Source organism: Phaethon lepturus, unplaced genomic scaffold, assembly GCF_000687285.1.
Source record: "Phaethon lepturus isolate BGI_N335 unplaced genomic scaffold, ASM68728v1 scaffold18283, whole genome shotgun sequence".
NCBI classification, from domain to species: Eukaryota; Metazoa; Chordata; class Aves; order Phaethontiformes; family Phaethontidae; genus Phaethon; species Phaethon lepturus.
In genome coordinates, this window is record NW_010528592.1 from 1 (window position 1) to 12,350 (window position 12,350).

Sequence of the window (12,350 nt, forward strand, 5' to 3'; positions counted from 1 at the left end):
CAGCGGCCGGTTGTACCCGCTGTCCAACGGGCAACGAAGTCAGATCGAGCATTAAAAATAAGCAATAATAATTGTTTACACACTCAAATAGATGTTCTAGGAATTTGCCCCCAAAACGAGGAGAGGCGCAAGTCTTGTCTGAGGATTGCACCATCCTAAATTTTAAACTGTATGTCATATATTTTAAGTTCACGTATTTAAATTTTAAAAAAGCCAAGGGAGTTGTGGATATTTTTATGTGGCCAGTAACTGCCCTCATCGATCAGGGCTTTTTCCCAACCACAAAAAAACCCTCCTGCAGATTTCGGCAGAGTTCACTTGGGTGCAGGGAAAACAAACTTCAGTCTCATGAAGTGAACACGTGTTTCCACACGTATAAGGCCGTAATTAAAGCCAGCGCTCCACCTAGCTAGGAAGGACTGTAAATCAGTTTCTAAGAGTGTTGAAAGGCATCTGGGTGTTTTTGAGGGTGTTTCCACCTACTTGTCCAAGGTTAGCAACTGGGGAACTTGCACATGAGTGTTGTTGCTGGCACCAGTCCTGCTGCAGTACACAGAGCAGTGTTATTTGTCCTGAACTCTACCATGATGCTGTTTGCCGTTCAGAGAAACGGGGGGAACGTTGTGCAGCATTCTGCCACGCAGGGGTGTTGTGGTCTGAGCAGAGACTGAAGTTAAGCAGCTTTCAGCTCTTCTGGGTTTACTTGTTGGCAGTGTTGAGTAAGTTGTTTTTACTGAGAATAAGTCATGATAAATGTAGGTCTCCCTTAATAGAATCATAGCAGAGTTTGAGTTGGAAGGGACCTTTAAAAGCCATCTAGTCCAACCCCCTGCCATGACATACTCAACCAGATCAGGTTGCTCAGAGCCCCGTCCAACCTGACCTTGACCATTTCCAGGGATGGGGCAGCTACCACCTCTCTGGGCAACCTGGGCCGGGGTTCATCACCCTCATTGTGAAAAATTTCTTCCTCATATCCTCTCTAAATCTACCCTCTTTTAGCTTAAAACCATTACCCCTTGTCCTATTGCAACAGGCCCTGCTAAAAAGTCTGTCCCATCTTTGTTATAAGCCTCCTTTAAGTACTGGAAGGCTGCAGTAAGGTCTCCCTGCAGCTTTCTCTTCTCCCAGCTGAACAATCCCAACTCTCTCAGCCTTTGACATAGTTAACTTCGTTTCTGTGTCTTTTGTGAATAGTATTTCAGATGTAGGGAGTAAAATGCCACAAGTATGTTTGGACAGTTAATAATGAAACACCAGAAAAGGAATTATGAATGGAGTATTCCATAGGGATTCTTAGTGTTTGGTTTTCATCTGGTGTTTTAACTCCTTGTAATGGTGGACAGCGTATGAGAAAGGCAGATCATAAAGTTGGTATAGCCTTGTGCTTTTAGATGATGCATTGCTCTGTAGGGAACTAGATGATCATCTTTTTGTAGTAACTGTTATGCCATACCTGGAGAAGTCCTTCCAATAGTCAAAGCAAGTTGCTCATTTTTACATATGAATGTTTGTTTTATTTTAGGGTATGCTATGACTGGCTTCAGACTCCCCATCACTACTTTTAGAAAACTAAATGTCTGGTTTGGACTGTGGGAGAAATTCCCCTCTAATAAACTGTATCTCTCTTGGAGGAGAAGCATATTCTGTAGCTGTCAAGCAAGTACAGTAAACTACAGAAGATGTTTCAGCTTTTCCCCAGTAAAACTCTGTGCACTAAAACTTTCTCCAGAGCGTATCTCAGTACTTTCTCTGCGGAACAAAAGCAACAAAAGCTCTAAAAGGAGCAGACAAACTGTACAAGAAGAAGAGGAAGAAGAGGATGAAGATGAAGAGGAAAGCAATTTGGAAGATGAATTTGAAAATGACCCCAACGTAGTAAAAGATTACAAGGATCTTGAAAAAGTAGTGCAGTCTCTTCGATATGATGTGATCATGAAAGCTGGTCTAGACATTGCAAGAAAGTAAGTATGGAAGAAACAACCTGCTGATAAGGATGTCATACATCTAAAATGAGTTTTGATACCCTTTTATTGCTGGAATAATTCAGTATTTGGGGTTTTGTTTTGGTGTAGCTGTTTTGACTGTCTAAAAACATGTTTTGGATGTATGGTTGTTCTCGTTTGTTTCACCTTACCTCCCTTGAAACAGCCTGTCTTCTGCTTTTCCCTGTCTGCAATATTTCTAAGATTGCTGAGGAAGCATTTTCTGTCAGTTACTACTATTTAAAATGAAGAAAATGGAAAAATACTGTACTAAGTAGTACAAAAAGATGTAATTTGAGACTGAGGGAGTAAAATAATATGCTACTTAATGGCTGTAGACATAGGTGATGGTAAGTGTAAACCTAACGTACTAAGTCAACCAGCTAAATGTGCAGTCTATAAATATATCACTCGAATGCTTGATCTAATGCAACCTACAGAAGCCTTTTGTTGCAATGTTGTGAGAACAGTATATTAGTATAACTTGATCACTTAAAAATTATTAAACTGGCTGGTGCAGGAAAGGGGATATTATTTGTTTGATATTCAGGAGACAGGTCTTTAGAAACAGCTTTTTATTGCTTGCACCTGTGGCACAGAGCAACTATGTTATTTCATTTAATATCTATGAAAGACTTTTTCTTTACTTCCAGTTCAAATCTGTCCTGACCTTAAATAAAGGTGTCCTTTGTGCGCAAATTAGAGTTGTGAAAATGTGCCTTGCACGAGTGATGTTCTTGTGTATCTGCAAAGAAACAACTGCATTTGGTCTGCTGCACACTGTAAATGCAATAAAACCTTGTTTTTCTTCAGTAAAGTAGAAGATGCATTCTACAATAATGAACTCAGGCTGAATGGAGAAAAACTATGGAAGAAAAGTAGAACTGTAAGACTTTTTAAAATTTACATCTTTTAATACAGTACAAGAAAATAACTAAGGCATGACCTCTTCTTCTCCCTCCTTTTGCTTGGGTCGGAACAGCTAACCACTAAATTGCTCTGCAAAGGTGAATGAATAGCATTGCTAACATGACTTCCAGCTTTGGGGGGGGCGGTTTGTGGTTCCCTGGCTATGACATTATTCCCTAAGGCAGACAGGAGACTTGTATTAAGAGAGTAAATGCAAGGCTGGAAGTCAGGAGAAGGCAGATGGTAAGCAAGGACAGAACTTTCTAAGTTGATGAAGGAAATGATGGTAGATGGGAGGTTGATGGAGTAGGAATGGTTAAAGCCGAGATACTGGTGGAGCAGGCACATGATTAAAGGAGAAAGTTTGATGATAGAAGGGGATTGAAACTGGGGTAGCTCAGGAAAGGTTATTGTACCTGTAATAGAGCACAGAGGAATGCAATTAGGGGAAGAGCCAGAAGGGTTGCAGGCCATACTCTTTCACAAGAGAGCTCACCAGAATGGTGACACACATACTTCTACCCACCCTTTATGAGGGGGTGATCCTAGGTGGTGGTTACGGTCATCAAAGGGCAATAAGAAGAGAAGTTTTAAATCCTGATCCCCTGAAGCTAAGGCTAGTGTTTGAGAGGCATACTGCTTTTGTGACTTGTGAAAGGAACACAAGCAGTTGACCAGCACTCTGTTTTTAAAGCATTTTAAACTGTTTTAAAGGAAGGAGGGAGAACTTCGCATTTTGCTGTTTTGTGTCTGTGTTGCTATAAAAAGATTGCAGGAAACACCCTTCAGCAGAAGAACGTACTACATTACATCTTTTTCACAGAGTTAAGTGTCGGCTGTAGAACAGGAAGGGTAAAGCTCTTGGCAGAGAAGGTCATGAGACATTTACTTGCTTATTGCCAAGGATTTCCTAGAAGTTCATAGCTGGAGGATCTGAAATGGGTCTAGTATTGCTTTCCTGTCTACTCTCCTGTGAGATAAGAATATTAAATGGAAAGGAAGGAACAAAATTATAATTGGACATAGACTGCAGGGCTTTGTTTTCTGCAGGGAATGCCTCTGATCACTCATTTTCTCTTTCTGTTTCCAGGTGAAAATTGGTGACACGCTGGATCTCCTAATAGGTGAAGATAAAGAAACAGGAACTGCTGTAGTTATGCGGGTAGTCATAAAAAAAGTATCTAACAAAACTGAAAGTGACAAATACAAAGTAATCGTGAGGCGTTGGAAAAACTTAAAAGTGCCCAAACAGGATGTACTTAAGTAATGGGGGGTTGCATGTGGCAGCACAAGATTTTGCAGAAAACGGTTTGTTGTTAAATATGAATTTTGGTTAAACAAAATTACAGTACCCTTTTTTAGGGGTTTGTGTTAGAATATTCTCTCCCTCAGCTGTGTACATCAATATTCATGCAATAAGCCTGTCACTTCTTGCTCTTAGTTTTGTGTCATGGTACTGTGGGATAAAAGATCCAAGCCTTACATTTCCGGGCAGTTTCCTTACAGATGTTAGATATAATGAACCAATAAAGACTAATTTGATCACAGTTTAATTGCCGTCTAGTTTTGTTAATCAGAAAGGTTACATTAAAACTGACATCACAACAAACAGAACTGCTTCCTTAGTTTTATCTCTGGATTCATGAAATACGAATAGAAAAGCCAATTACATAAAATTGCTTCCTTTTTCATTATGGTTTGATCTTGTTTAACAATACCAAGTCTGTGCTTATATCCACTGCTGCTATACCAAGAATACAAAAGGATACTGATTGCAGCTGCATATTTCTAAGCTGGAAACTTCATGGCAGAGATACTCTGCTGTCATGGAGAAGGCAGATCAGTGAGGAGATGCCTGTAGTACTCCTGATTTTTACCATGTATGTAACCATGCAGAGGAAAATGAAATCTCCGTTTGTCACGTATTCGTTTCAGGTTGGCATTTAAGAGAATATTTAGTACTTAGGTGGTGTAAAGATCTGAGCAAAGGTCAGATCATACTGTGTTGAAAAGCTCATGTCTGTATTGCTACAGGAAAATACTCTCACTTAGGACAGGCATCTTGGGAGTTACCACTTGCACCTGTAATGTTGAATACATGCTTCTCCCAACACAAGCAACTTGTTGGATGTGGTGCAAGACAGAATTTTTCTTCTGTTTATAGCTGCTGAGACAGCCACACACAGGTGTCTCTACAGTAAAGCTGGCCACTAGGAGCAGGTAGCTACCCTGCTCTGAAAAGTGCAAGGGGAAGAACATAGCCCAAAACAGGCAGATGGAGCATACTCCAGGATGCTTTCTCTTGGGTGTTCTGAAATCTAAATGGGCAGGCAAATTGTTGCTCACAAAGCAAACCTAGTGCTCTGGTTAGGCATCAGACTCTCAGGTACACATCAAAGCTCTGGTGAAGTAACAACTGGATTTTCACTGCATAAAATGCCTCTGAGGCAAAGGAAGCAATGGTGCTCCCCTGGCTAGGAGTGCATGGGAACTGCTGGGCTCAACTGCCAACGCTACCTGATGACTCTGTTTAAGCAGGATGACTGCTCCTGTTGCTGGCCATTGCCTTGGAAGTGGTGGCTGCTGAGTGTGGGATGTAAAATCATTTCTAGCTTTCTTCAGGCATAGCTACAAACTTGTGCTGTTTTGGGCTCTTTTTTTAATGATTGTGAAGATGTTTAAAGATGCAAATAGATGTCTAGTTAATGGTTTATAGGCATAGGCACCTTTTAAACAAATCGGTTCTTAAGAGGACATGATCCTGGAAAGCTCTTCTGAGAGATTTTGGTGATCCTTACACTGCAGAAGTGAAGGGATTCAGCATTGCAAGCACCCAGAGGAACGTGGCAGGCTGTACCTTCACTGCAGGCATTGCCATCTCTGCTGTATTTATTTGAGCTTGCGCCAAGTGTTATGGAAATAGAGATTAAATACACCCTCTGTTCCCCAATTCCACTTACCATTGCTATTCTAAGTGGCTCCCACAGTCTCCAGGGATGCTGAGAGAAATGAGTAGGAAGATGGGTTGTAAGTTGTATGTCAGTGAGCTCCAGTTGTCAGTCAGCAACCATTCATTACCTGTCAAGTGCTTGTCAGTATGTACAGTCACACTGCCTGTGACCTCCAGCAGCAGTAGCTTACACACCACAGCTTACAGGGGCAGAACAGGCCACTCATAAACCTCAGGAATGCTTTCGGGCTTGGGTATAGCCAAGGTATAGGCATGAAGAAACGAATTTTCTGCAAGGGTCTGTTCTGCCTAAGATAAAACCATGTGCAACAAAAAAAGCCAGCACCTGCCTGGCATCCAAGATGGGCAGGAAAGCTGCACCTCTGAAAGCCATTGACATAAGAAGGAGCACAGGCAGGGTAGTTTCTTGAACTGGATAGAATAGGAGTAAAACATTAGGCCTATGGGGAAGTAAAGTAGACAAGAGCTTACAATAAAGAACTAGCTCGCTCCGAGTGATGACAGAGAGAGACTCTTTGCCAAGGCCTGTAGTGGCATTACAAGGGGTAATGGTTTTAAACTAAACGAGGTTTTAGAGGCCTGTAGTGGCAGAACAAGGGGTAATGGTTTTAAACTAAACGAGGTTTTAAACTAAAGAGTAGGTTTTGACTAGATCTAAGGAAGGAATTTTTCACACTGAGAGTGGTGAAACACTGGCAGAGGTTGCCCAGAGAGGTGGTAGCTGCCCCGTCCCTGGAAAGATTCAAGGTCAGGTTGGACGGGGCTCTTGAGCAACCTGATCTAGTTGCAGATGTCCCTGCCCATGACAGGGGGTGTTGGCCTAGATGATCTTTAAAGGTCCCTTCCCTTCCAACCTGAACTGTTCTGTGACTGCCACCAAAAAACAGGTCTTCACTGACAGACAAAGGTGGATACAGGCTTTCATGGGTTTTAAGTGTCGATCCACTAGTGGTATCAGCAAAGTAAAGAAAAGAAGGGCAGGCTTCCTAAGGAGTTTTGTGTTGGGTAGGAGAAGCCTCTGTGGATTCAGGATTAAAATGGTTGGAGAGAGAACTGTACCTGCTGGCTTCAGAAGAGAAAGCTTCAGTCACAGGCAGGGTTATCTCAGAGGAAAACTATGACAGCAGGAAGGTGAGTAGCTGTTCCGCTTGGTTACATTGATCTGTCCTGGATAAGCTTCTCTATTGATCAGACCCTTTTATTGAGGACTGGCACTGCTGAGCAGGTTGCGCCTGTTTCTGCAGCCTTTAAACATTTGGACTGTGAGCTAAAGAAAGGCAAGGCTTGGTTAATGACTGACATGAGTGCCAGGCGAGCAGAGCCAGCATGCGTTCTGGGAGGTGTAGGAACAGGCACATCACAGCCGCAGTTTTTGCTGGACCTTCAGGGGGCTTTTAGAAAAGGTGGGCTCACATAAACTGTGTGTATGTAAAGCATATGTAATAAACTTCTTTGGGAATTGCCTGTGCATCTTCCTTCCATGGCTGACAGCCATGAATTTGAGATGATGGAATCCATCTGACAACATGGTCAAGTGTCCGGTCAGGTCACATGGCAAAGTAGTAAGTGGTCAAACAAAAGTTTTAGCCATCTTCCTGAAACGGAGAATCTGCCACTAGCCAATTACCAAATCTCTAGTGCCGAGTACCGAGTGGTAGGAGACACACAAATGCTTTTCCTCTCGCTCAGAGTTCAGGGTACAGACAGTGAATTGGGTAAGTGGCTGCCACTTCTGTCCTTCTGTCACTGCTGTAATGAATTGCCAGCTCCAGGAGATGGCCATCTGCCATTCTTAGTCTGCATGGTGGAGGAACTATATGAAAGGGCTTCCTCACAGAGATACTGCTGAGAAGTCATGAAGGGAGGCTTGGATGGCTTGGATGGCTCTGGAGGTGACTGACAAAGTTGACTGGAGGCTGCCCAGAAGACTCTGCTGTCCAAGCCACCTCTGTTAGGCACAGACGAATCCAACCTTAGACTAGGCATGGAGCCCAGAACGGCCAGCATCCCTGCCCTCCCACCCCTTCCAATCCAGAGGGGTGATTGGATCCAGAAGTCTGTCTGGTCCCGTTAAGAGGCAGGCGCCGTCAGGCTGTGGGTGCAGGACCCAGCTGTCACTGGCGCAGCACACAGCGTTGTCTGATGGCTTTGCGTGTTTCATCTACTGCAGGAGCAACGTTACATGCTGCAGCATCTGCTGCCCGTGGCCCAGCCTGCATTACGGAGCAGGGTGCAGGAGGATCCTGTGAAGGAATAGTGGGGAATTGCTCACACAGGAGTTGGACTCGGGTCTGGCAGAAGAGGCAGCCTGGTCGACTAAAGCAGGCACATACCAACACTCTTGAACAGGTTCCGAGTTCTGCTGCCTACAGAACAACACAGAGAGAGGAGGGTTATACTCTGACTCCCTCTGGCCACCCAAAATAATAGGCAATGCTTTCTTCCATAGAACAGAAAAGCACTGAAGTGTTTCTGGGTTTTTTTGTTTCTTTCTTTTGTGAGGTTGTTTTTTTTTTCTGTAATGGCATGTCATAACAGGACAGTCTACTGTCAGCACCTACCAAATTACAGCGCTCAACAGCCTGTGTGGGCCAGTTGCAGCGGTCATTCTATGATGGCATGCATGGGAAAAGGAATGCAGAAGAGGTGTGTAGGAGCCATGCAAATCTGAGTACTGCTGAAGCTAAAAAATTCTTCAGTTTCCAGCACTTAAGTATTCAATGCACATAGAGACAAACACTTCAAGAAGACCCTGGGTTTTTTTAATTCTTGGAACAATGAGAGATAGGGAGCAAGAAAGACAAGGGACAGCATTACATGACATAAAACCAGACTCCTAGGTTCTATATAAGGGATCGAATCTCAAATGTAGGATGCGATCCTATAGAGTGACTCATGCTTACTGCTGACAGGTACATCAGGATTTTCTTTCCATGGGAAACATTTGTAGACCTCACTAGCACATTACCGTATGAACTAACCGAAGTGGTACATCCCTGAAAGTGTAACGATTAAAGGTATATTTTGCCTCCCAGAAAAGTGTGCACTAACACACACCACTAACAAAATGCCTCTGGAAACAATGACAAACAGTTGTTTTGCCGTAATGAAATTTGTGAAGGAAATTGGGAATGATTACTTGACATTTGTGTTTGTGGGGAGATATTAATTAGCTGATCTTCCTCCAGCCTTCAGCAATCACAATTTGTTTTGTTTCCATCCATTAACACAGATTTTTAGTGTGACTGGACACGTAGTGATTTTGTACATTTTTGACTGGGAAGTCACACTAAATTTTTAAAAAGAAAATAAGGGAAACCTAGTAAAAAAAAAATCCCACAAACAAACAGGTTTTCTCTATTCATGTTTGTCTTTGGGGTTGCGGGGAGAAAGGGAAGAAGTGGGAAAAGAACATGTCATATTTTCCAGAACAGCTTTATTTCCCTTCTATTAGAGCTCTTCCCTTCCTGTGAGAATCGAAGTTCTTCTTTCTGAATCCTTAATGAAAGAAAAACACTCAGTGGGGACCATAGCCCCATCATGGAACAGAGCAGGAAATGGAGTAAGCAGGTGGTCTGCCCATGTCACAGGCTTTTCTGGTCACTAACTAGAAAAGATGGCATCTAGAAAATAACAAAACCAAAAAGGAATATGCTGGATAAAAATAATACAGTGTAAGGGCTAATCTCTTGCCAATCAGATGAGGTACAAGGAAAATGTGACTATGATGGGAGTTCTGATTCCATTAGGAGTCATCTGCTGCCAGCACTGGGACTGGCCAACCCAGGGCAGCTCCTTCAGCCAGTGCTCTACTGCAGGAGACATGACCTCTCAGAACAGGATTTATATGAGCTGTGACAATGATGAGTATTATGTATTCTGTAAGAAATTTCTGTAAGGTATTAAAACAATCACTACCCATAAGAAGTTTAGATGAATTACTTTTATAATGGGGGGGATAAAATGAGGATTTTGAAAGCACTGTTACTAACAGAAATTCATCTTTCTTAATATTTACTAGGACAAAAAAGTAGGTAGAAAAGAATGAAAACACATGGGGATTTCTTTCTTTTTCTGTCTTAGCAAAGACGATCCTAGGAGAAAATTAAGAGAGGGAACTAAACCATCACTTCAGCTATTCATTTTAAACAACTTCAAGCACATTTAAAAAGATGTTTTCAGCATGTTATTAAGAAAAACCTCGTAACTGCATTGGTGCCAACTGAGTTGCAGTAGCAATGGAAAAAATCAGAAAGTCAAACTAAGGAAGTGAAGAAATTTTGGCAATGACGGTGATGGAGTTAGTTTCTTTCATTTACTCAGGAAAATCATAGGCTTGAACCTGCCCCGCTTGCTCTCCCATAGATTTTAAGAGTAATCAACAAAAATGTGCATGGTAAGTAAGAACACTTGTCAATTTATGCCCCATCCTCAGTACAGGCAAGCTTAAGACATTGAATTTTCCAGCTGTTTCACATCCCTTTAATCAGTGAAACAAAATCTGAATAAAAATAAATTGTGAATAAAACTTGCATATTATTTCCGGTGCTTCCTGGGGCTGTAAAATTCATGTTAGCCCCTCCCAGCATGAAATTAGACCTGGTGTGCCTTTGTGGAGTGTCAAGCACACAACTGTTCATCTCTCATTGCTGTAATGTAATATAAATATCAAACAATAATTGAAAAGAGACAAATGACAGATTTAAAAAAATGTACCTAGAAATAAATTATATGCATTTTTGAAGAGAAGAAAAAAGAGTCACAAAGATTTCCTAGAACGTGAAACACTTTGGTGGCTGTAATGCATTAGCATAACAAAGTGGTTGATTTCAAGTAAAGATTTTTCTCATTTGCAAACTTCTTGTCAATTCTGTCAGCTGAATACAGTTAATGGGCAATAAACTGATGCATACTTGATCTCTCTTTGCATGTGCTGTTTTAAATCTTTTACAGAGCTTCTAAGTAAGTTTTTAATTTGTGGAAAATGGGCAAGAAACAAAAATAGAGAGTTATATATACATTACACTGTTTCTTTTAGAAAGCTGTTAGAAATGGACTATTCAATGCCTATCCAAAGCTGATGTATTTAAACTATAATAAGTAGATAGAGACACCTGATAATCACTTTAACAGGGTTTACTGACCTGGAAGGTAGAAAGTAGTGTTCATCCATAGGAAGTCAGTATGTGCATGGCTACATACGTTCCAAACACTTCAATATCTAGCAATCTTCCTATCATAGCCTTGCTTTCAAAAAGACAAGTTTATTCTTTTAAGGAAAAAAAGTCTGAAAGACAGAAGAATCTTTTAAAACGGCTGCAGCAAACCAGGGTGTTTTAATCTATATATTGTCTGACCAACTAAGGTTATCTCAGATCTTAGTGACAGACTTTATAGGAAAAAAAATCCTGCTCGTACTCAAGCAATCACCAGACAACATTCCTCTTGTATGAAAATAATATACCTTTAATTTATTTACAAGACTGACCAACTGGATGAAGTGGCTGTACTTCAGATGCACTGCAAGAGCTTTCATTAGTGAACTCTGTCACTATTCATATGTCTGTATTTTCTTGATATCAGTTATAAAACATACAATCAAACGAATCATGAAAGGGTTTCAAAGGGTGAGATAAAAGGAATGTACACAGAAATTAGACAGAAGTTAAGAGAAAAAAACAATTAAAAACTTTCTATACCCATTTTCAAAAATGTAATTTTAAAAGGTGAAAATTGTTTTTTCACTACTTAGTAGACAATATGATTGGACTGCTTTTTTGACTTAATGTCAACATCTACAGTAAAAGCCAGTAGGTCTCACATTTGCATGCTAGCTAGTAACATCTGTCAATTGTAGAAAAGTTTAATATATATCAAATTCTTCTGGGAGCTCTGACATCACTAAGTGGTGAAACATGTATGACATTAAGATAAGAAAATATAATTATATTTCTTACCTTCTGGCCAGTCATTTGCAACAAATTAAGCAGCTGTTAATATTTTCTGTCATTTTATATCTCCCATAAAAGTGCATGTAAAAAAATTCCACAGAGGTGCTAGGTAGCATACAATTACAAGAGAAAGTCTTGGTTTCTGATACATTCAATTTGCTAAATTTATGCACTAAAATGAAAGGTAAGATGCAGACACCGTGGTATCAGTTCCTTGTCTTTGGTAAAATGTTTTTGTTTTATTATAGCCATATTTGCTCTGATATCCATTTTGTGCATGGTCTGCTATTATTTAAACCAACAGGAAACATTTAAATGGATATAAACAGTATCAGTGTATTTTTTAGTACATTCATGACTTTCTTCATACATTCTTTGAGAATGTTGCTAGCATATGGGGAAAATGAGGAAATGCTAGTATCTATTATGATTTATTCCCAGTTTAACATAATACTTTTCCTAGTTGTTGCTATTAGGAAAAAAAGTTTTGTTTTGCTTTTCAAAGAAAGGGATCAATATGACTCTAAGAACAAT

The 12,350-nt window shown here is 40.7% G+C and overlaps 1 protein-coding gene across 1 annotated transcript; it reads left to right on the forward strand.

Annotated features, from left to right (window-relative positions):
* Positions 1-587: 587 nt before the first annotated feature.
* On the forward strand, positions 588-4,440 carry LOC104615925 (chromosome unknown open reading frame, human C6orf203). The gene is made up of 4 exons (XM_010283716.1): positions 588-711; positions 1,524-1,964; positions 2,799-2,871; positions 3,985-4,440. The coding sequence occupies exons 2-4, from the start codon at positions 1,534-1,536 to the stop codon at positions 4,159-4,161; spliced, it is 681 nt and encodes a 226-aa protein (XP_010282018.1). The 5' UTR covers positions 588-711; positions 1,524-1,533; the 3' UTR covers positions 4,162-4,440.
* Positions 4,441-12,350: the final 7,910 nt, after the last annotated feature.